The sequence below is a fragment of the Sciurus carolinensis genome, chromosome 2, assembly GCF_902686445.1.
Source record: "Sciurus carolinensis chromosome 2, mSciCar1.2, whole genome shotgun sequence".
NCBI classification, from domain to species: domain Eukaryota; kingdom Metazoa; phylum Chordata; class Mammalia; order Rodentia; family Sciuridae; genus Sciurus; species Sciurus carolinensis.
This window is the reverse complement of record NC_062214.1, coordinates 110123222-110144676: the sequence shown is the minus strand read 5'-3', so window position 1 is coordinate 110144676 and position 21455 is coordinate 110123222. Positions and strand designations below refer to the sequence as shown.

Genomic DNA, 21455 nt, shown 5'->3' with positions numbered 1-21455 from the left:
AATCAAAGTTCAGAGAGAAAAAGGAACTACACATACTATCAGTGTGGTTCCATCTGATAAAAATAGAGACTCCACCCACCAAATATTTAGAAAAACACTTAAATCATGTTTTCCACAAATGTTTATTAAGTACCTAGATTCAGGGCATATTAGAGTCCTCTGAAGAGCAAGAACCAGTAGAATAGATGATAGACTGGTGGATAGATAGATAAATAGATAGAGGATTTATTAGGGGAATTGACTCACATGATAATGAAAACTAAGAAGTCTCACAACAGGCCATATGCAAGCTGGAGACCCTTGGATACCAGTGTGTGTGGTCCAGTTCAAGTTGAAAGGCGTCAGAACCAGGGAAGATGGTTGTATAATTTTTGTCCAAGGCCAAAGCAGGGAACTGGCACAGGGAGGGGGTGGCACTGGTATAAGTCTTGGAGTAAAAAGGACAGAGAACCTGGGATTATGATGTCTAAGGACAGAAGAGTATCCTAGCTCCAGGAGAAGGGCGGGGGGGGGGGGGGGGGGGGAGGGGGGGGCGGTGTCCGGTGCCGGGGAAGAGAGAGAAATTCTTTTCTTGCCCTATTCTTTTTCTTTTTGGGCCCCCAGCTGATAAGAGGGTGCCCACCCCACTCAGTCTACCAACACACAGCCAATCCCTTCTGTTAACATTCACAGACACACTCAGGAATAATGCTTTACCAGTTCCCTAGGTGTTCATTAATCCAGTCAACACCTTAATTTTACCATCACATGGGGGATAGAGATGAATCGGTTCTGTCTCATTTTCCCTCCTGCCCTTTCTCCAAGAGACATATCTGAATTTGCATTTCTTTTCTGGGGGACACAGACACTTTCTGGACCAACCCACAGTACCGCCTGAAGCTCCTTGAGGAGGATGATGACCCTGATGACTCTGAGGTGATCTGCAGCTTCCTGGTGGCCTTGATGCAGAAGAACCGGCGGAAGGACCGAAAACTGGGGGCCAACCTCTTCACTATCGGCTTCGCCATCTACGAGGTGTGCAGTCCCTGACCAGCTCTAGTCTAGGAAACACCTTCACAGCAAGGATTGGGAGGACTACAAAAGGGTCCTCTAGCTTCCCTGATATCAGTGAACCCCAGAACTCTGGTTATCATGCTCACTTGTGTTTGTTAAAAAGTAGAAAATTCCAGGGGTGCAGAGGAGAGGGGCTGGGTCTGGCAGGAATCACATTCTGCATTTCTATCATTGCTGGCATTCTCTTCTGCCAACTATTTATCCTCATTCAGATCTGAGATATCTTCTTTTTCTGTTTCTCCTCAAGGTTCCTAAAGAGGTATAGCAGTGGCAGCACCAGCAGTTGTGTGCAGCATTCCTGGGGGTCCTGAGTCTGAGTCTGTCTGTGGCTCACGGAGACACTTCCTGGTGGGGTTTATGGGCAGAACTATGATAGGAGAGGGCCCTGCCCACATTATTTCATCTGCAGAGAAGGTGCCTCAGGGTCCTGCACCCCTAAGATGTGCACTTTCTCCCCTCACCAGACACTTTCTCCCATCACGCACAACCTTCATGCACTCATACTCACTCCCATACAATTACACACTCACATGCAGAGTCACACAGTCACATTCTGAGGGTGGCTGCCCTCTTTGGGATGGAGGAATCACCTCCCTCAGAACCCAGCCAAGACCCCTCTGCTTCTTTGGGGTCCTTCCCAGCCTGAGGGGATTCGGAGCAGACAAGCAGCAGTTCTGGTAAGTGGCCTTGTGTGTGGGAACAATAGACTTGACCTTCACTTCTGAATCACAACAAAAAAGGAAGAGGAAGTGAGGTAGGGAGCTCCAGTGATGTTGAGCTATTTGAGGCCTTGGGAATTGGAAGTTGGTAGGTGGAGACTGTGAATGGGTGACTACAGAGTTGGGAAGAAACCCCTGGAGGGGACTGTGAACCAGACAGGACAGCCCTCCCAAGAGGCTCAGGTTCCACAGGCTCTTCTGTCCCCCAGATGCACGGGAACAAGCAGCACCTGCAGAAGGACTTCTTCCTCTATAACGCCTCCAAGGCCAGGAGCAAAACCTACATTAACATGCGGGAGGTGTCTCAGCGTTTCCGCCTGCCTCCCAGCGAGTATGTCATTGTGCCCTCCACCTATGAGCCCCATCAGGAGGGGGAATTCATCCTCCGGGTCTTCTCTGAAAAGCGGAACCTCTCTGAGTGAGTAACAGCCTGACTTTTCCAGCTTATCCCTAAAAGCTCGAATGCCTCATTCCACAGAATGGAGGCAGAAAGTAAATGGATCATTTTACTTAAGGTTCCTGGGACATGTTGACCAGTCTGCATCTCTTTCCTACTCTTAAGCCACGCCACCCCTCCCTCCTTTTTTTCTTTCATTCATCCTGTAGATATTTACTGAGTACCTACTATGTTTCTGGTTCTTTTAGGCATTATGGATAGAGAAGTGATTTAAACAGAAATAAATTCCTGCCCTCATGGAATTTTACAGTTGGTGTGAGACAACAATGGACTGGGGAGGGTGGAAATACACACACACACACACACACACTGTAGTATGCTAGATTTGGGATTGATAAAGGAATAAAAACAAAGTAGGGAAGAGATATAGGGAGTGTTGGGATGTTGAAATTTTAGGTTAGCATGGCAAGGGAAGCCAGTAAGGCCACATCCTGTCCTTGGCCACCACAGATGTGTTCATAGTTCCTGCCACACTCTGTCTATGTCCCTGGAAGTGTGAGGTCCATGGGGAGGTGGCTGGGTCATGCCTTTGGGAAGCTCTGGGCAACACCAACAAGAACCCCTGTGGCTGGGCTGGGCTGTTGGGAATGGTGCCTACATGAGGCTGGTTCCTGGGATAGAGGTTTAATTCCAGGAGTTCTCTTAAGGTTAGTCCCATCTTGGCCACCAAGAAGCCATAAACAAATCCTCCATGTGCTTCCTGCTTGCTCTTGGTGACACTGAGAAATCATGTTTGTGTTTCTCACAGGGAAGTTGAAAATACAATCTCCGTGGATCGGCCAGTGGTGAGTGGCTTAGCTCGTATGTGTGACAAGGATCAGCAGGTCATCTTCCCCAATTCAGGCAGGGAACAGGTGGTGATGGAGGGGTGAGTGGGTATTGGCAGAGGGGATGTTACTACAATTTCTAGTTGGCATGGCCAGAAGTAATGGGTCTTATAGTCCTAAGGACATTTTGTTAGTTGAGGGATTGGGAAATGTGGAAAAAGGGAGTAGTTTGAACAATTAGAGGAAGGAAACAAGCCCATAGGAAAGGATGACAACAAGAACCACAGTCAATGTTGGATTATGAAGTTGGAAAACAGTGGATTTCTCACATAGAGAAAAGGAAACACATCAGCTCTGGACCCAGTTTCAAAACCTGGATCCTTCAGACCTATCAACTGGGGTGACCTGACCTGGACAAATTATAGAACCCCTCTGACTCAGTTTCCTACTTTGAAAAATGGGGATAACAATAATGTGCCTAACAATGCTTTTGTGGGGTTTAATTCAATAAGATCGTGTGTGAAATGTCTGGTACAGCATGGGCACTCAAATGGAGGTTATTATTCACATTTTACAACTTACAAGGTACTTTTCTATATGGTATCTCACTTAAACCTTCAAGTTTTCTGAGAAGTAGATGAGGTTATCATCTCTGCCTTTGATTCAGGGAAGCAGAGGCTCAGTAGGGTTAAATGACTTCCTTGCACTCACAGAGCTCATAAGTGACAGGCAGGACTGGAACTCAAATCCAGATTCTAACTCCAGACTTAGGTCCCCCCCAACCTCCTGCTGAAGCAGGCCTCCATGGCTGAGAAGCCTAAAACCAGAAGCACAGAGTTGGTGTGCATTAGGGTCTCTATATTGAGGAAACTCATGTCTGCCTTAGGGCTTTGGGCTCTGGTCAGTAAACTATCCCTTGTGCTCAGTGGGTGTGACATGAGGCAATGGAGGACAACTGCCCCACTGAACTGCCTTCCTGGTAGTGACATACATGGTCATGATCCTGACCCTGTGCTAGTACTTAGATCTCCAAGTGCCTTCAGAAGCACAACAGACATTTGGTTTTTTAGTATAAGTATGCATTTGGTTCTATTCTTATTCTTTGGAAACTGATTATCAATGTACACTATCAGAAGTTGTATATTTAAATGCTTATGGGAGTTGGCATGTCACCTAACTGAAATAGAACAGGCAGGTGTAGGGGTTTAGTTGTCCCTAATACTGCCATATTTGTCAGCAGTTCTCACATATCACTTGGCTTCAGTGTTGGAGGGACAACTGAGGTGGCAGCAACTAGGGCAATCTGGAGGCTGCAGAGAATAGCCGCTCTTAGCTCAGCTAATTATTACCACAGGGAATTGCAGGCCCAGTGTAGCCCATTAGGCCTTCTAATTTTACAAAAGAAGCCCCAAACTTGGATTTCCACATTAAGTCTCCCTACATTAAACGTTTGCTCAAAAGTTAAAAATATTTTTTTCCGTAAGTCAAATTCATTTTCAAGTCAGTTTGAGCCACATTTTTTGGTGTTTTAGTAGACAATCTTATCCCGACCTCAGGATTGAACCCAGGGATGCCCTGGGCTCCATCTCCAGTCCTTTTTATTTTTTATTTTGAAAAAGGGTTTCACTAAATTGCACAAGCTGACCTTGAACTTGGAATCCTCCTACCTTAGCCTCCTGAGTCACTGGGATTATAGGTGTGCGCCACCAAGCTCAGCTACCAAATTCATTAAAAAGAAAAAGCCTAAAGGTCCCTTCTCCTGGCCATATTCAACAACAGTCGATTATTAAAATAAAGCCACAGCAGCCACATCTCTGGACATGGATGTGGAAAAAGAATTCTCTCCTCCTTCACCTATTTCACCTTTTTGACTCAAAGTAATCCAGATACCTGGACCTCAGATTCTTACCCCAAGTTATAGATCAGGACGCAGGGAAGCCCAATGCCATCAGCCATTCTGGCAACTTGCTTTTCACTTATTCTGCATTTACTGTTTCCTTTTCTTATGCAGAAAAAGAAAAAAACCAAGGTGGGTGTAAAGGGGTGAGTGGGTAGAGAGCTGTGTGTGTATGTGTGTGTGTATGTGCACGCATGTGCATGCTCATATGATGCATGTGCCAGACTTGCCTCTTCCTCTCCCTCCTTCCCTGTGCCCCTGCTGGGAGCTTGAGTGTGTAATAGTGACAGCTGATACTTGCTGAGGAGACACTGTGCTAGGTGCATTTCATGGGTTAACTCAATCCTTACAACCACCCTGCGAGATTGGCACCATTATTATCCCCATTTTCAGAGGGGAAGAAAAGGTACAGACAAACTGACTAACTTGCCCAGGGTCACACAGCCAGGGAGAGGCAGAGCTAGATTTGCAGCCCAGTGTTCTGGTTCCACATGTGCCCTGAATCACCCACCAGAGGCCATCAGACAAGGTTTGGTGCTAGTGTTTATGGTGGTGCCTAGAGAGTCCATCACAGGGGTTCTCCAAATATGGTGGCTGGCCCAGACTAGAATCAACACTCACCAAGCACTGTGCTGGTGGTAAAACTAGGTTTTTGATTTTTTAATTATAACAGTATTTAAACAGTAAATGCTGTTGTTATTCCCCTTTTACAGATGAGGGTACAGATTGAGAGAAGGGAAGTGACTTGCCCCCAGACACATAAATAATGAGTGGGGGAACTGGAACTGGAAACTATACCTAAGGCCTGAGCTTCTTGCCCTCACTTCTCTGGTGCCAGTCCCGTATGCTTCAAAATCTGTGACATCTACACCCACATCTGGGCCTGGATTTGTGTGCCTGACAGGGATGCTCCATGGCTATATCATGTCTCCTGGCATGTATCCCCTCTCAGACTGTGACTCCCACTTGCTTTGGGATCCCTGCAAGCTTCAGTTGCTTGGACAAGGCCCTTTTCTTAAAAGGCAGAACAAGCCAGGGCCTTCAGAGCCTGCTGGGAGCCGAAGCTAGGGGAACTGTATTCACAGGCCTGCCCAACTTGAGATATCCTAGACAAGTAGCAGGGAAAGACAGTGGGACCTCTCTCAGAGATGGGCCAGGTTGCTTTTCTGCTCTGAGATCTGCTTACCCTATTGTTCTCTGCACTGCAGCGCCCAAACCCTACAGCTGAGCCTTTCCCCAACTTTGCCTATGGGGTACACAGCCCCCACCAGTGTTGGCATGACACGGCAGCCACCCTCCACCCCTTATATATCCTCTTCACTTGCATGAACATATCTTGAAAACATCCCTTATATTTGTGTAGCATCTTAAATGTTTTGTCAGTACAATTTTACATGCAGTATAATTTACATTCTCTTTTGATCTCCACAAGAGCCCTGTCAGGAGAAAAGCCCAGGTTTTACCATCCCCATTAATAGATGAGTAAACAGGTCAGTGAAGGTATTTCTTATGTGAGGGGCAGGGCTAGTCAGTGTTCTGACCAGGCCTTGACCACACCATTAATCAGTCTTTTTTAGTCCACACTCTGCAGAGTCCTTCTAGAGGTTTGATGGGAGGTTCCTCAGTAGCCACCATGATGATGTGGGTACTGAGAAAGAGCTGCCCTTGTTAACCAAAGAAGCTCTGCTTTTGCGTGTGTGTGAGGGTGTGTGTGTGTGTGTGTGTGTGTGTTTTACTGGGGATTGAACTCAGGGTGCTGTACCACTGAGCTACACCCCCAACCCTTTTAATTTTTTTGAGACAGGATCTCCTTAAGTTGCTGAGGCTGGCCTCAAACTTACCTTCCTCCTACCTCAGCCTGTCAAGTAGCTGGGGTTACAGGCATGCACCACTATGGCCAGCTGAAACTCTGCTTTTAATGACTTTATTTATACTGGATTTCTGGGGAAACTGAATTTGAAGTTATTTCCATTTGGAAAAAAGCCTATAAAATATTTGAAAATCACTGCCCTAGATTGTGCTATTATAACACTGCTAGCGTTTTCACATGTTCTACCTTGTTGCACGTCTGTACTACCATGAGGAGAGGTGGGTATTAAAATACGAAGATCTGAGGTCCAGAGAGGCCTGGCAACTTTCCCCCAGTCACACAGCTTATTAATGGCAGAGATGGAGCTTGAACTGAGGTTCAAAAGCTCCTGACTCTGATCTTTTCTTCTTCTCACTGGACAAAGCTGCTCCGGGGGGAGGTTGCCCCAATGTGCCTGCTCAGCCTGTAATCCTTGCTTCCTTCCTGCCCCTCCCCACTTCCCTCCTCTCTCCAGCCCATCATCTTCGTTTCAGACAGAGCAAACAGCAACAAGGAGCTGGGTGTGGACCAGGAGTCAGAGGAGGGCAAAGACAAAACAAGCCCTGATAAGCAAGAAAAATCCCCACAGGTTTCTGAGCATGTGGCATGAATGGGGTCGCTAGAGCACAACAGGGGTCCTCCTATGCTTTGGGGGGACATGGGGGCTGGAAGGGTTTCCAGGGGGTGTGTCTTTTTAACATCTGTTTGAATTTGTCCCACTGACCTTTTCTCTCAGCAAGTTTCCCTAAAATTTGGGATGCTGCTTGGGTGAATGTTGGGGTTTGTTGCCACATGAAACCAGTCCTAGGTCTGGAATGATAGGCTGAGCCTCCCCATTGGGGCTTATCCAGCCAGGACAATGACAGAGAGTAGACGCAAAGACTGAGTAAGACAGAATCAGATTGAGAGTTGAGACCGAACAACTCTTTAGTCCTTGAGCTCCTGATAAGGATATAGTAGCAGAAAGGTGGGGGAGCTGCTATCAGAAATGGAATCCTCTACAACTCAGGGGAGGGTACTACTGGAGTGGGGAGAGGTGGCTACATAAGGCTTAGTGGAGGTGAAGCTAAAGGGCAGAGGTCCCCAGACAAATCCACAGCCATGTTCTTATCCTGGAGCAGTGACACAGTGGAATGGGAAGGAGGGGATCCTCTGAGACAGAGGCAGCTGGAGGAATTAGAATGATTTTGACCTGCTGGAGTCTATTTGATTGAAATGGTCAGGCTGAAAAGAGTGGAGAAGGCTTTGCTTAGGGGTTGGGGTGGGACCAAGGAGTGTGGCCTACATGTCAGCATCGCTAGCATGTCTTTGGCTGGAGGTGTCAGGGCTAGCGGGGTATGGAGTGAAGAGCCGCTAAGGCCTAGATGATTCTCACTCCAGCTCACCATGTTCAACTAAGAAGAGCATTAGCCCTGTTCCCAGCTCCAGCTGCCACCTATGGCTGTTTTGGGCACTCCAGCTCCTTTGGTCCAAAAGAAACCTTCCTCAAAATTCATCCATCCATTCCTGATTCCTGTGAATCAGTTTTCGTTTGTCTTCTACAGCCACGGCCTGGCAACACAGACCACGAAAGTGAGGAACAGCAGCAATTTCGCAGCATTTTCAAGCAGATAGCTGGTGACGTAAGTACCTCCAACCCTAGGACTTCCACAGGAGCTTACTTCTCTACTCGATTAACTTTTCAAATTACCAGTTCTTTCATTATTGTTCATAGAAGTCATTTGGATTTTGGGCATGTATGGGTGAAGCACAGAAATCTAAGTCTTTGAGTTTTGGAGTGACACATTCACTGGGGAGCTCAGAGGCCTTTGGGCTATAAGTTAGTTGCCTACTGATCTGAATAGCTGAGGGTGCATTATCAGTCCCCATATTCCTCAGAAAAGCCTCAACTGGGGGATGGGGAGATAGCTCAGTCAGTAGAGTGCTTGCCTTGTAAGCACAAGGCCCTGGATTCAATCCCCAGCACCCCCCCCCCCAAAAAAAAGCCTCAGCCTTCCATGACAGAATAGCATCAACAGGGATTTCACAAAAGTGCATAGCTGAGATTTATTTTGCAAAGTCTCTGCTCCATTAGCTGCTTTACCCTTGAACCAGGACTCTTCTTTTCTCCTCAGGACATGGAGATCTGTGCAGATGAGCTCAAGAATGTCCTTAATACAGTTGTGAACAAGCGTGAGCAACTCAAACCAGGTGGGGGGAGGGGCAGGGGTCCAGTTGTCTAAAAGTGGCTCCTCATTCTTCTCCATGCCCCCAGACAAGGATCTGAAGACACAAGGGTTCACGCTGGAGTCTTGCCGTAGCATGATTGCTCTCATGGATGTATCCTTCCTGTCAACCCTTCCCAACCCTTTGGCATCTGTCCACAGGGGCCAGGAAAACCAGGGATGCCCCGTCAGGCAGAAGGCCCAAATTTGGGCCCAAGGGAAAACTTAAGGAGATCCTCACTCAACATCCTGGACGCTGGTCTGAAAGGGGTTTTTGACTCAGAACATCCTGGATACTGGTCTGAAAGGAGTCAGAAGGAAGGACACTGGGGTGTGGCTGGCCCCTATCCCCAGCTCTTAACTGAGGCCTGAGATCCTGCTTGAAATTCTGTCTAAATATGAAGGATCCTTAGAGGGCAGGCATATTATGGAGCCTGCAGGAACTTTATTGGTGGTGGTGGTGGTGGTAGGGTGGTTAATAGCAGCATAGGGCAATGGGTAGAGAAGTCCAGGCTTCCTATGGGGCCACCTTCCCTACAGAGTCCCCTAGCCACACCCTCCCAATCTAGGGGGATTTTGCTATGTGACAGTAGCCCTGACCTTCCTCCTCCAGACAGATGGATCTGGAAGGTTGAACCTGCAAGAGTTCCATCATCTCTGGAAGAAGATCAAGGCCTGGCAGGTGTGATAAGAGTGAAGTGTGGGAATGAAAAGGGGAGTTGATTTAGGGCTTGTGTGTGACCTGTCCTCAAATTTTCTATTGCCAGAAAATCTTCAAACACTATGACACAGACCAATCTGGCACCATCAATAGCTATGAGATGAGAAATGCTGTCAATGACGCAGGTGCTGGGAAGAAAAGGGGTGGCAGGCATGTGGACTAGAACTGGTGGGTGTAGGAATGGGAGAGGGGGACTAAGCTACTAGGACCCTACAAAAGAAAGGAGTTTCTCATTTCCCTCTTGAGGTCAGAAAGCCTAAATGGTTAGAGGAAATAGAACGGGGGCCTAAGAATTCCAGCTTCACTTTTCTCCTCTATCCTGCCCCCTTCACAGGATTCCACCTCAATAGCCAACTCTATGACATCATTACCATGCGGTACGCAGACAAACACATGAACATTGACTTTGACAGTTTCATCTGCTGTTTCGTCAGGCTGGAGGGCATGTTCAGTAAGTGGGGGCTGCCCTTCTGCTCTCGAGTACTTCCAGCCCACTCCCACAGGGACAGCTCTGGCAATAGGAATCTCAGCCAGATACTCTTCCAGTCTACTCTGTCCAGGCTGAACAAAGGCTAAGGCCATCTTTAGGCCCAGAAAAGGATGGCAAAGGAAGGGTTACTGATGATGCTCTGCCTGCAGATAGTCCTCTTAAAAACACATGCTCCTCTTAAGAAAACTGAGTAGTGGTTGGAACGAGCCTGTAACAGGCCTCTGGCCTGTGCTTTCTTTTACACAGGAGCTTTTAATGCATTTGACAAGGATGGAGATGGTATCATCAAACTCAATGTTCTAGAGGTAAAGTATAACAGATGTAGCACACATTGACCCTGCACCATAAAATTCAAGGTGGTCGGGGATGGGGGTTGTAGCTCAGTGGTGGAGAACTTGCTTATCATGTTTGATCCTCAGCACCACATAAAATAAAGTTATTATGTCCATCTACAACTCAAAATATTAAAAAATGTTTTTAAAATATTCAAGGTGGAAGAGTCAATAAGGCAGATTGGACCCAATGTGTGCTCCTCCTTTCCAAATGATGGATAAGGGATGGGATAGAAGGGAAGCTTGGTGGGGAAGGTGGTCCACAGAGCACATGTACTGAGCAAAGGCTCCAAAGGGGCCTCAGCTACCCAAATTATTTCATGCTGGAAAATGTTATGCTTCTGGTGTCTGTTCCCTTTCTCCTATCCCATAAGATTCCTAGGGCTGGAGTTTCCTTTTCTTGTCTACATTCTGATCTTGGGACTTCTTCTTTCAGTGGCTACAGCTCACCATGTATGCTTGAACCAGGCTGGCCTCATCCAAGGCCAGGCAAGATCGCTCAGGATTTCAATTTCACCCAATATAGCTCAAGTCATTTACCTTAAAGGATCCAGTAGCTGCACCAGCAGGCTTCCAGGCACCTCTTTGGTCTTGTTCTGCCTCCACTTTGCTCTATACTGTCTTATCTGTCATGTCTAGACTGATCTTTGGGAGAATAACGTTCCTTTGCCACATGAAGGCAAGTCTCTGCCTCAGCTTTGCAGCCTACCTACCTGAGGTTGGCTGATTCAGAGCTGCCTCAGCTCTGAGGCAAATACTACCCCCTTAGCTTGCACTAGGCTATTCGCAGGAGCATTTGCCAATGGCACTTGCCACTCACTGAAGCCCTCTCTCACCTTTATACTTTCCCATCCATGGGACAGTAACCAAACCTGCACTTGGATCTGCCTGTTTTACAATGGGCCTGCTCTGGGGTAAACTAACCCATTGGAATAGGGCTGGATACTTTGGGTTGTCAGACACATATGTTTGGCTGTATTCTGGAAAAAAACAAACAAAAACCTGGTCCAAATAAAGGCACATGTACAGCTGGTTCCACTATGTTTTGTTTTCTTGTGTGTAGATATCAGCCACCAGCAGGACTGAATGCATTCCACTTATGCACTCATTCACCTGGTTTCACGCTGGGGATGCAGCTCAGTAGAAGGCTTGCCTAGCATGCATGAGACCCTGGTTTTAACCCCTAGCAACAAATATACACAGAGGAAAGTCCTCGTTTCAGAACAGAAAATGGGAAACAAAAACAAAACCCTACTTAAGTCACACTTATTGCCAGGCACAGTGGTGCACACATGTAATCCCAGTGACTGAGGAAGCTGAGGCAGGAGGACTGCAAATTAAAAGCCAGCCTCAGCAACTTAGACCCTATCTCAAAAGGGGCGCATTACCACTGAGCAACATCCCCAGTCTTTAAAAATAAATATTTTAATTAGAGACAGGGTCTTGCTGAGTTGCTTAGGGCCTCGCTAAGATGCTGAGGCTGACTTTGAACTCATAATCCTTCTGCCTCAGTCTCCCAAACTGCCACCACACCCAGCTATTACTATTTCTTGAGCATAGGAATCATTCAGATATTTTCTAAGACATATTAGGAAGAAGGGGAATAACTGCTGGAGTATTGGACATAAAAAATAAATGGATAACCAATTACTGGAGGGGCCAATTACCCAAGGGTAAAGAAGCAGTTTTTAATCTCAAGTTCTCCACTCACTGACTTGTCATATGGTGTTGGATAAACCCTTCAGTGTAGCTGTTTGTCAAATTTAATCTGGACCATGGTCTGCAGTATATCTATAAGCATCTTGTGTCTTCTACCTAATTTCCTTTTTGTTCTCTATGCCAAATGGAAAAGAAAGGGTCAATTATGAATATGCAGACAAGGTAACAAAAGTAAACAGTAAATTAGTAAAAGTACTTTATTTTCCTCTTGTATTTGCTTTATATCTTGCTTTACAAAGTTATGAAGTTCACAGCTTTATACCAAAATGTAAGAAGGCTAGGCTATTGGCTTATAAACATTTTTGCAGTCAGGTGTTTCTTTCTTCTAATCCATATTCAATATTTAAAAAAATCTGAAACCAAGGGTGCTGGAACAGCTCTAGGCATGTATTTATCTTTAACAGGAGAAAGATCTTCAACAGCCTTTTTTTCTTAACCCCCTCTATACCCAATTCATTGGGGGTATTATCTTAAATTTAGAGCAAGTCTGGGAAACTTCAGTCACCATATGACCTAGCAGGGCCACATAGCTGGGGTTGAAGGTGAAGTTAGAAGTATTGTCTGATAAACAGTAGGTGTGGTTTTACATGAGGATTCCTCATCCACTTGTATGAAACTCATTATATCCCAAATCACCCCCACCACAGCCTCTTTCCTATTCATTAGACCACCTCTCTTAAACCCCAAGGGCCCTACTGACTTATGGCACGGATGAAACCATTGCTTTATAAAAGTGGCATGTGTGGCCTTCATCATAAAGCTAGGAGCACTCCTTTAGGTAATGGGATCAAAATTTATAAGTAAGCCTATACAAACTGCAATTGTTTGAGCAAACCAGAGTGTATGTGCTGTTCAAATCCCACTTTACAATATACTTCAATCTTTTCCAATTAATTCTCTTCCATAAAATATACCATGCCATTCCTCTACTCCCACCAAATTGCCCACATGCCTCGTCACTAAAGTTGTTCAGAAAAAATAGCAAAACGAAACCTTTGTTAGGCAAATAATCACTTAAACAGAAACAGTATTGTTTTACAAATTATACGTAGGTCATGAACTAAACTGAGGGAGAAAAAATTTTTCCCCACCAAAGCAGGAGTGTACAAGTAATGACTTTCTCTCAAATTTGAATAACATCAGGTAAAGATAACTCTTTGCTCTTTTTGTTTCCACTGTTTGTTTTGTAACTAAGGAATATGCCAAAATACATTTTGAATTTAATTAAAAACTTTTTCATAAAATTTGAAGTGACTGATATTTTATCAGAACAAACTGCCATTAAAACACTAGCATATGTATACAAAATAACTTATTCTATGGTTTTCTTGGCTCTGAGTAGTTCGAATAGGCACAAACAATTAAAAATCACATTCTACAAATGGCTCCAACTACTTATAAGAAACGTGCCTCTTTTGTCAGGTCATTATACTATTTGTTTCCTTCTTGAAGCCTAGCAGCAGAATCAGCACAGACCCCTGAGCCACAGCTCTTCCATATGGGAAAGAAACTATGGCTGTAACATCACAGAGAACTTAAAAAACAGCAGAAGTTTTGCATAACCTAAGACACTTAAAGGTGATAATACAACCATAAACAGATGAAATGCTTATGGTCCCTTTATTTTTCAACAGAGGGCTTGAACAGTTCATTCTGGATAACATTTTAACCTGCTGTTAAAAAGAAATTTCACATGTTCTTGAAAAGAACACATTACTGCCACACTTTTTCAAAGAAATCTTTTGTGAAGTGAGGAAAAAATACCACAAGCACAGGTGCCCACCCAAATATACACATACAAAGGAACTTTCACACATGCATATCCAGAGGCAGATACACGCACATGAGTCTATCAAGTTAAATCCAAATCACAGTTCTTTTCTATCCTATCAATCTGCAATACCCTCAAAAGTTCCCCATGACTGCCCAACACCTTACATTCCCTTTTCCTGCTGTACAAAGTTCCACCATGGTTGTTTCAGACACATCCTTGGGCAGAACAAAGTACCTATGTATCAGGCTTTCTTAGCATACCATCCTGCCAATGTGGAAACAGAGTCACTGCAGTCCAAAGGATACTGTCAGGTTTAGCAACAAATCCAAAAAGACTTTCCTGGAAAATTACTATTTCCAAACTCAGAACAGTGTGATTTCTCTGGTCATGCTTTACAGGAAATGGAAGGTAGGAAAAGCTTTTAATCTCACACAGAAACAGTGCATATATGCTTTATCAAAAGGATCTTCTCTGTTCTCTATTCAGCATTGTGCAAAACTAAATAGTGTGGTTAATAAGAGTTTTCCACTCACAAGGACAGAAATAGCTTATGGGGCCATCCATTATCTAGTAGTAGCTCCTAGATTAGTTCTTAACATTTTCTGGATCCAGTAACAACCACTGGAGCCTTTCTTGGAAAAAAGAACACATTCTTAGTCTTGCATACAATTTCAGGGGATTTGCAGCCCCTCTTGCACCTGTCCATGAGCCCCTGAGGAAGCCCCTGCTCTGGAACCTGAGGGAAGGATACTCAAAGACATGTGTGCACTAACAGGGGATTAAACCTGGATGCTGGCAATCCTAAGAAACTGTAGGTGTCATGTCCTATAGCTCTGTAAGTGGCATAGGGGCTTCTCCCTCTTGACCTCTCTGAACAATCTGAGTTTTGAGAATCTAGAAACAAAAGGTTAGAAAGTAATACTTGTATAACTTTACCAGTAAGTCTACAGAAAATCCAGAAACAAAGCAGTTCAACTAAGTTTTGGGGATTTCAGATGTTCTTGATGGACAAAGTCTTTCCTTTCATCATATACCTCTCCTTTCCCAGCTAGCAGGGAAGTGAAAGCAAAAACACTGGGTTTGGAAATAAGTCTCCAGTAAGCCTGCTTGAGGCCCTAAAAAAATTGTATCCAGATGATTTATTATAATTTCCCCATCTTGGGTGCTGCAGGTGGGTGGAAATCACCCTATGAGCCCAGAGGAATACTATATGGTTGCCATTAGTCTAGGTTCAACAGTGAGAGATGGGGGTAGCAATGGAGTAAATCAAAAGGTTTCAAACCCACATAAGGTTTCGAGTGTCAGAAACTAGAAGGGGAGACAAAGATATACCTCCAGTTCAGCCTGAAAGTATCTGTAGCAGTGAGCAGCACCCAGGTCTAACAGCAAAATAGAAAGGTAGACAGACATTAGATCAGCATGCTGCCTCACACTGAGCACTTTCTCAAATTTGCACTGAAGTTCACTAGGAAATGCAACTTGTAAGGACTTACATAATGGGACTTCAGAATTTCTAAAATAGTGAGCAGAGCAGTTACTCTAGCTATTTATCAAAAAAATCTACTGTGTGTCCCCTAGCATTTAAAGTCAGCTCCGTCCATCTACAAAGCAGGTGAATAGTGAAATACACTGCACATAATTGTTAAGAAAGGAAATAATTTGCTTCCAATTTAAATACCCAGTTGTTTTAACTGGAGAAATTAAAACTGATCCTGAAAACTAAGCATTTGAACAAACTTTGTATTTGAAAGCCTGACTATAGGTTTAAACCATCATAAGAACATACACTTAAAATTACAAATTGAAATCAATAAAACATGTATGATTAGGGTCAAATTAGGAAGCCAATTAAGATTTGAATCTTTAATAAACATCTGAAGAATGCTAGTAGCATAAACCACTACATGCCATGCAGTCACAGAGGAGGATGGTTCCTTAAAATCTGCTTAAACTTGACTGTTTAAACCCTCCAGCATGAACTTGACGTGTACCCTATCTTCTCACAGAGCTGCCCAGACTTATGCTAGTTGTGAGCCTGGCTAGTAACAACTTTCTCCTCCCCCACTTCACTGGAGAAAGGAAGACAGTGGCTTGTGTGAGGGGGCCTATGTGAAAATAGTTCAACTAATGACTTCCCAACATGGGAGGCAAAAAAACTTCATGAATCAATTTTGCTGTCATCTTCAGCATGTCGTTCAATGTGTCCTGCAGCATCCTAAGGAAAAGGGAGAAGGGCCATGAGAGACAAGTTGGTAGTAGGACAGGAACAAGCCAAAACCAAGTTAAGTCACATGGATATGTTTTATATGGGATTCATACCTGCAGGCAGTTAGGAGCCAGCACTTTGCTAATGTACATGAAAGTATGCATTTAAAAAACATGAGTTCTTGTCTTAACACAAGATGTTCAGTTATTGGTTTGAAACATCTGAAAATATTCTCCTTCAGCTCTTTCTCAAAACCTAATTCTTCATTGAAAATCTCATTGAATTATTCCTTAAGTCTCTGAATAATAAAAGAAAAATCCCTAAGCCCTCCCCCTATTTATTAAGAGTGTCCAGAATTACAATTAAGAAAAGGGTTGCCAGCCTCTGCTCTGAGCAGTGTACTAAACCACAGGTAACCTTGAATCCCACTTATGTACCTGCTTGGATACTTTCCTAGCAGTGAAAAAAGCATCACAGTTCTTCCAGCGACATTTCAGAGTCTGAAAGTTGGGATTAGTGTGATCAGTCAGCAAGTGTTGTTTTAAGTGATCTACAACACCAAATATCAGAGAGCAACCATGCCACTGCAAAGGAAAAGAAGGAGGGGACTAGGTAAAGAAGAGCACAGTAAAAAGCAAACGACAATAAGAAAACCCCAAACAACAAGAAACAAACAAAAAGAGCACAGTAAACATGGGATCAGAACATTCCTTATTTTATCTCATAATACTAAGGAAGCAAAAAGTATGCCCCTTATTTTTTAATATCAACTATAAACAAAACAGAGCCAGAGACAACCAAATTATCAATATAATGAGGAACTCTGAAAGACTGGGTAGTCTTTTGATACTTTGGTATTTTGAAAAGACAAACCACGAAGGTAGACATTACATTTTTTTAGACAGGGAAAAGGTTAGCAAGTATATATAAATGAACCAGCATAAACTCAGTTCAAATTACAATCTTTACCTTGCCATCATGAAACAGAATTTCTATCTTATTCTATTTATTACAAAGGGCAAATAATTTTCCTATAATACTAAAAGGGAAATGTTTAATAATCCTAAGAACTGAGGACTTGTAAATTTGGAAATATAAATGTCTGATAAAGAAAACTACATTTGTGGAAATATTTGTTGTAGAAACTTTATCATGGAAGCCTGACTTTTCTCACAACATTTTATCACTTGAATCACAATCTGATTACCTACTTTTTAAAAGTGTAACTTATAAACATGGCTCATTTTCATTATTAGTCAGCATAAAGACTGAGTTGGAATTTTCCCTATAATTTGATTGTAATAAACCTTGTAACTCCAACAAATTTATTTCTAAAAAGTAAGGCAAATTTTGAGATTTTCCTTTGTCAGACTATTCCATCCTGCTATTTCTTTTCTTTCTTTCTTTTTTTTTTTTTTTGTACGAAGGATTGAACCCAGGCATGCTTAACCACTGAGGCACATCCCCAGTCCTTATTACTTTTTCTTTTGAGTCAGCTCTCTTAAGTTGCAGAAGTTGATATTGAACTTGTGTTCTCCTGCCTCAGTCTCACCAGTCACAGGAATTATAGGCATATGCCACTGTACCCAGCATTCAACCCTCTACTTTTAAAACTAGAGATATTTTCTCCATTTTTCTAGATAGATTAACTCCATTGTGTATTCTGGATCTTACTGTACTAAATTTTGCTTACCTTCATTGGCAAAATTGAAAAAGACAGCAGTATATAAAAAAGCAGAAAAGTAATTAGGCTGTGGATGAGCCTAAAGTCAAATGTAAAATAAGCTTTAAGGGCTAATCATTGGTCCCTTCCCCAAAATGAAAATTATACAACTTAGCTTGGTGAACTGAGGTTTATAAAGTATTAAAGTTAAGACTCCAAAGTCTTATTTACTTATTCCTCAGAAACCAATGAGGATATAAACCAAGCCATTAAATATTTATAATCCCTGAGATCACGCGCCCGCAACACACACACACACACACACACACACACACAAAGCCCCACAAAAAACCACTTCTGCTTTTATTTCATATATTTTTGGTATAGTCAATATTATCTCATCTTAAAGTTTTGACTTTTCATTAAAGAAGTATAAAGCATTTTAGGTATGAATCTTAAAAATAAGTTTCCTTGTCTAATGGTAAAAGGCAGAAAGTAGATGCTCAAATACCAAAATGCTAAACTAATGACAATGAAAATCTATAAACTAGCCCAGGGTTAAGCAACTCCTAAGTCCAGGAACAAGAACAGTTCCACTGCTTACCCAACAGCGGTAATTCTGCATCAGATTTAGTCTCACAGCCTGAATACTGCCATCATAACAGCCAGTATAAATCTGAAGAAAGAGGTTTATAATACCAGATCAAAATACACACAGAGAAACAACTACAAAACACCTTCAAAATAAGAGTGAAAAGAAAATACAAGCCTAAAGCAAAATAAGCTCCAGGTACTAGAATGAGATGTAATTTTTAGATCTTCTAGTCTAGATACCTTGAAGCTGTACTCCTAAGAGAGCCACTCTTGGGACTGTGGCTGAGAGCAAGGCTGGTTGGTAGGGCTCGGAAGCACCTACTTTTTTTTTTTTTTTTTTTGGTACCAGGAATTGAACCCAGGGGTAGTTAACCACGGAGACACATTCTTAGCCCTTGTTAATATTTTATTTAGGGACAGGGTCTCACTGAGTTGGTTAGGGTTTCACTAACTTGCTGAGGCTGGCTTTGAACTCACAATCCTCTTACCTCAGCCTCCTGAGCTGCTGGATTACGGGTGTGTGACATCTTGTCTGGTGAAACCTACTTATTCTTCAACCAAGGTAGCTCTGGCTTCTAATTGGTGTTGCTTATTAGGCATCTGCATTTCATTGCAGGAAAGGGTTCTAATACTCAGAGTTTGAAAAACATTCATCCTGGCTCAACCCCACAATTTAAACCAAAATAAAATACATGAAGGTTTAGCAGGGTTAAATCAATTAGCTTCTACTTTTAGGTCTGCTATAACTGTCACACTGGCCAAATTTCCTGACTCCACTTCAGAGTTCTGTTCAGATCATAATGTCTCTGGAAAAAGCACCACTCAATTTTTAAAAGCATCTTAAATATATATTCTAGTGAATGATGGTATTAAGATTTTTACTATAATTATTTTCACTATAAACAAAAATAGAATATTCAACAATGTTACTGTGTTACTTCTCAGTGTTATTATGCCAAGAGATAAACAGACATTCAATAATGAGGCATACAGAAACAGATGTCACTTTGGGAAAGTCACAAGTAGTAACATACTATCAGTATGTAGAATGTCACATAAGCACATTCGGAGGCAAACTTCTGAGAAGGCAAATAATACTCACCATGCTTTTATGAATGGTCATACACATTATCATGTCTTTGTGTCCTCCATAAACTTGTAGTCGATCATGGGACTTAGAAAGAAAATAATAGTGTTAAAAGTTTATTTTTACTTTGTGCTTAATAAACAGTCTCTTTAGGCCTGTAAGAGGCTTAAAACGGTATCTAAGGCACTAACTAGAAAAACTAGTAGTATTCTAACAGAACCTAATGGCAGTCTTCTTATTAAGTCCCACTTCGAAGAGAGGAACTGGTAATAAGAAACAGTAAAACCAATTTCTTTAATATCAAAGTCTCAAAATTGCACATAAGGAGAATTGACAGAACTCTCAAAAGAGACAGGTTGCCCTCTAGAAACCATTTACATTTTGATACCCATGAACCTCACCAAGTATCTTGGTAGTGTCTGTCAGAGTGTGGTCTGTAGGTCAGCTGTTTCATAATTATTTAGAGTGTTTGTGAAAATGCAGATTATTGAACTTACCACCCCAGCCTTACTGTATCAAAAATCAACACTAATCCCAAGAGACAACCTCCCCAAACCATTCAAGCAAAATTCTGGATTTCAATTTTACCTGTAATTCATAGACACGAACAAATTTATCCAAGCAAGCAGTCACCATCACTTTTCCTAGGATATTCACCACAGTCACTGCATGATTGTGACCTTTATAGATCCGCACAAGCTCACCAGTCTACAACAGAAGTGAAGTAACAGTCACTAGCCTGATTTTTAAGATTCTTTTCTATTTATGAGATCAATGATTCTATAATCCTAAGAGGCATAATTTCGAGGTTATCTGTAAACACATGCAACTGTTCTAATTTCAAAAGATGAAGTGCTTCTACAGGCATTTGTTACCTATATAAAATATGGAAGGATCACAATTCTATCTATAGCTTTTGAAGTACAGGTTGAACATAGCTAATCCAAAAATATGAAATCCAAAATGCTCTAAAATCCAAAATTTCTGAGTACAGACATGACATTGCAAATGGAAAATTCCACATCTGACCTCATGTAACAGATCACTCAAAATACAGGCACACTAAAAATAAAAAAAATTACCTTCAGGCTATGCATATATGAAACATAAATAAATTTCATTTATAGGCTTGTGTCCAGCCCCCAAATATCTCATTATATATATGGAAATATTCCAAAATCCGAAAAAAACTTTGAAATACTTTGGGACCCAAACATTTCAGACAAGGGATATTCCACCTGTACTTTCACTTTTATAATTTCACTGGATCTGGACAAATTCATCAAGTAGGATTATGCCTAGTTTATAGACCAGGAACTGAGTTTCAGAGCTGCCATTATGACCCAAGTACAGTCTTTCAGCTGTTTTTATTTGTTCTGTTTTAAACTACATATCATATCCACTTTCTAAGAGCCTTGGCTGCTCAATTTAATTTGTTTAAATGAGGCTTTCAAATGAAACCTTGAGTCTGTTTCCTAATAAAAATTTTGACAAAGTCAGGATTTCTAGATTGCTCAATCTTATCCAAGAGCATATGCATAGGGATTATTATTATTGGTTTCACTGAACAAAGGGCTTAATTTAAATTGCAAGAGGGCTGAGGAAACCTTCAAGCTTTAACCACCATTTTATGAAAGAATTCCTCAGACTACATCAACTTGACTTACATGAATGTTGTGAGCATGAACTGACTGATCACTGGAGCCACTGAACACAAGATCATTCACCACCTTAGAGGAAAAAAAAAAAACCTCAATGAGTTAGATTCTGTACAAAGTTCTTAGTTCCCTCTGTTAATTTATAATACTGGTGGATCTAATTTCTATCCTATTTTGAGCTGAGCATGAACCAGGTATAAAATAATGATTCCAAGACAAATTTTCTCAAATGAAACTTTTGGTCCACCACTGTGAACTCTGATGA

General features: G+C 42.4%; 2 protein-coding genes across 4 annotated transcripts in view; one reads left to right on the top strand and one right to left on the bottom strand.

Annotated features, from left to right (window-relative positions):
* The window catches only part of Capn3 (calpain 3), a 42853-nt gene extending 31330 nt beyond the window's left edge, over positions 1-11523 (top strand). For both annotated transcript variants that reach the window (XM_047540990.1, XM_047540992.1), the window contains exons 11-24: positions 845-1014; positions 1301-1312; positions 1982-2190; positions 2978-3014; positions 5008-5025; positions 7218-7331; positions 8287-8364; positions 8857-8914; positions 8997-9061; positions 9560-9628; positions 9714-9792; positions 10002-10118; positions 10404-10462; positions 10926-11523. In XM_047540990.1, the coding sequence (XP_047396946.1) occupies positions 845-1014; positions 1301-1312; positions 1982-2190; positions 2978-3014; positions 5008-5025; positions 7218-7331; positions 8287-8364; positions 8857-8914; positions 8997-9061; positions 9560-9628; positions 9714-9792; positions 10002-10118; positions 10404-10462; positions 10926-10952 (1112 nt within the window). In that variant the 3' untranslated portion in view covers positions 10953-11523. The remainder of the gene's footprint in view (positions 1-844; positions 1015-1300; positions 1313-1981; positions 2191-2977; positions 3015-5007; positions 5026-7217; positions 7332-8286; positions 8365-8856; positions 8915-8996; positions 9062-9559; positions 9629-9713; positions 9793-10001; positions 10119-10403; positions 10463-10925) is intronic.
* An 861-nt stretch (positions 11524-12384) lies between these two features.
* Znf106 (zinc finger protein 106) overlaps positions 12385-21455 on the bottom strand; it is a 51365-nt gene continuing 42294 nt past the window's right edge. For both annotated transcript variants that reach the window (XM_047538721.1, XM_047538722.1), the window contains exons 17-22: positions 21200-21262; positions 20121-20240; positions 19548-19619; positions 18456-18527; positions 16626-16772; positions 12385-16197 (exon numbers count right to left, since the gene is read on the bottom strand). In XM_047538721.1, the coding sequence (XP_047394677.1) occupies positions 16141-16197; positions 16626-16772; positions 18456-18527; positions 19548-19619; positions 20121-20240; positions 21200-21262 (531 nt within the window). In that variant the 3' untranslated portion in view covers positions 12385-16140. The remainder of the gene's footprint in view (positions 16198-16625; positions 16773-18455; positions 18528-19547; positions 19620-20120; positions 20241-21199; positions 21263-21455) is intronic.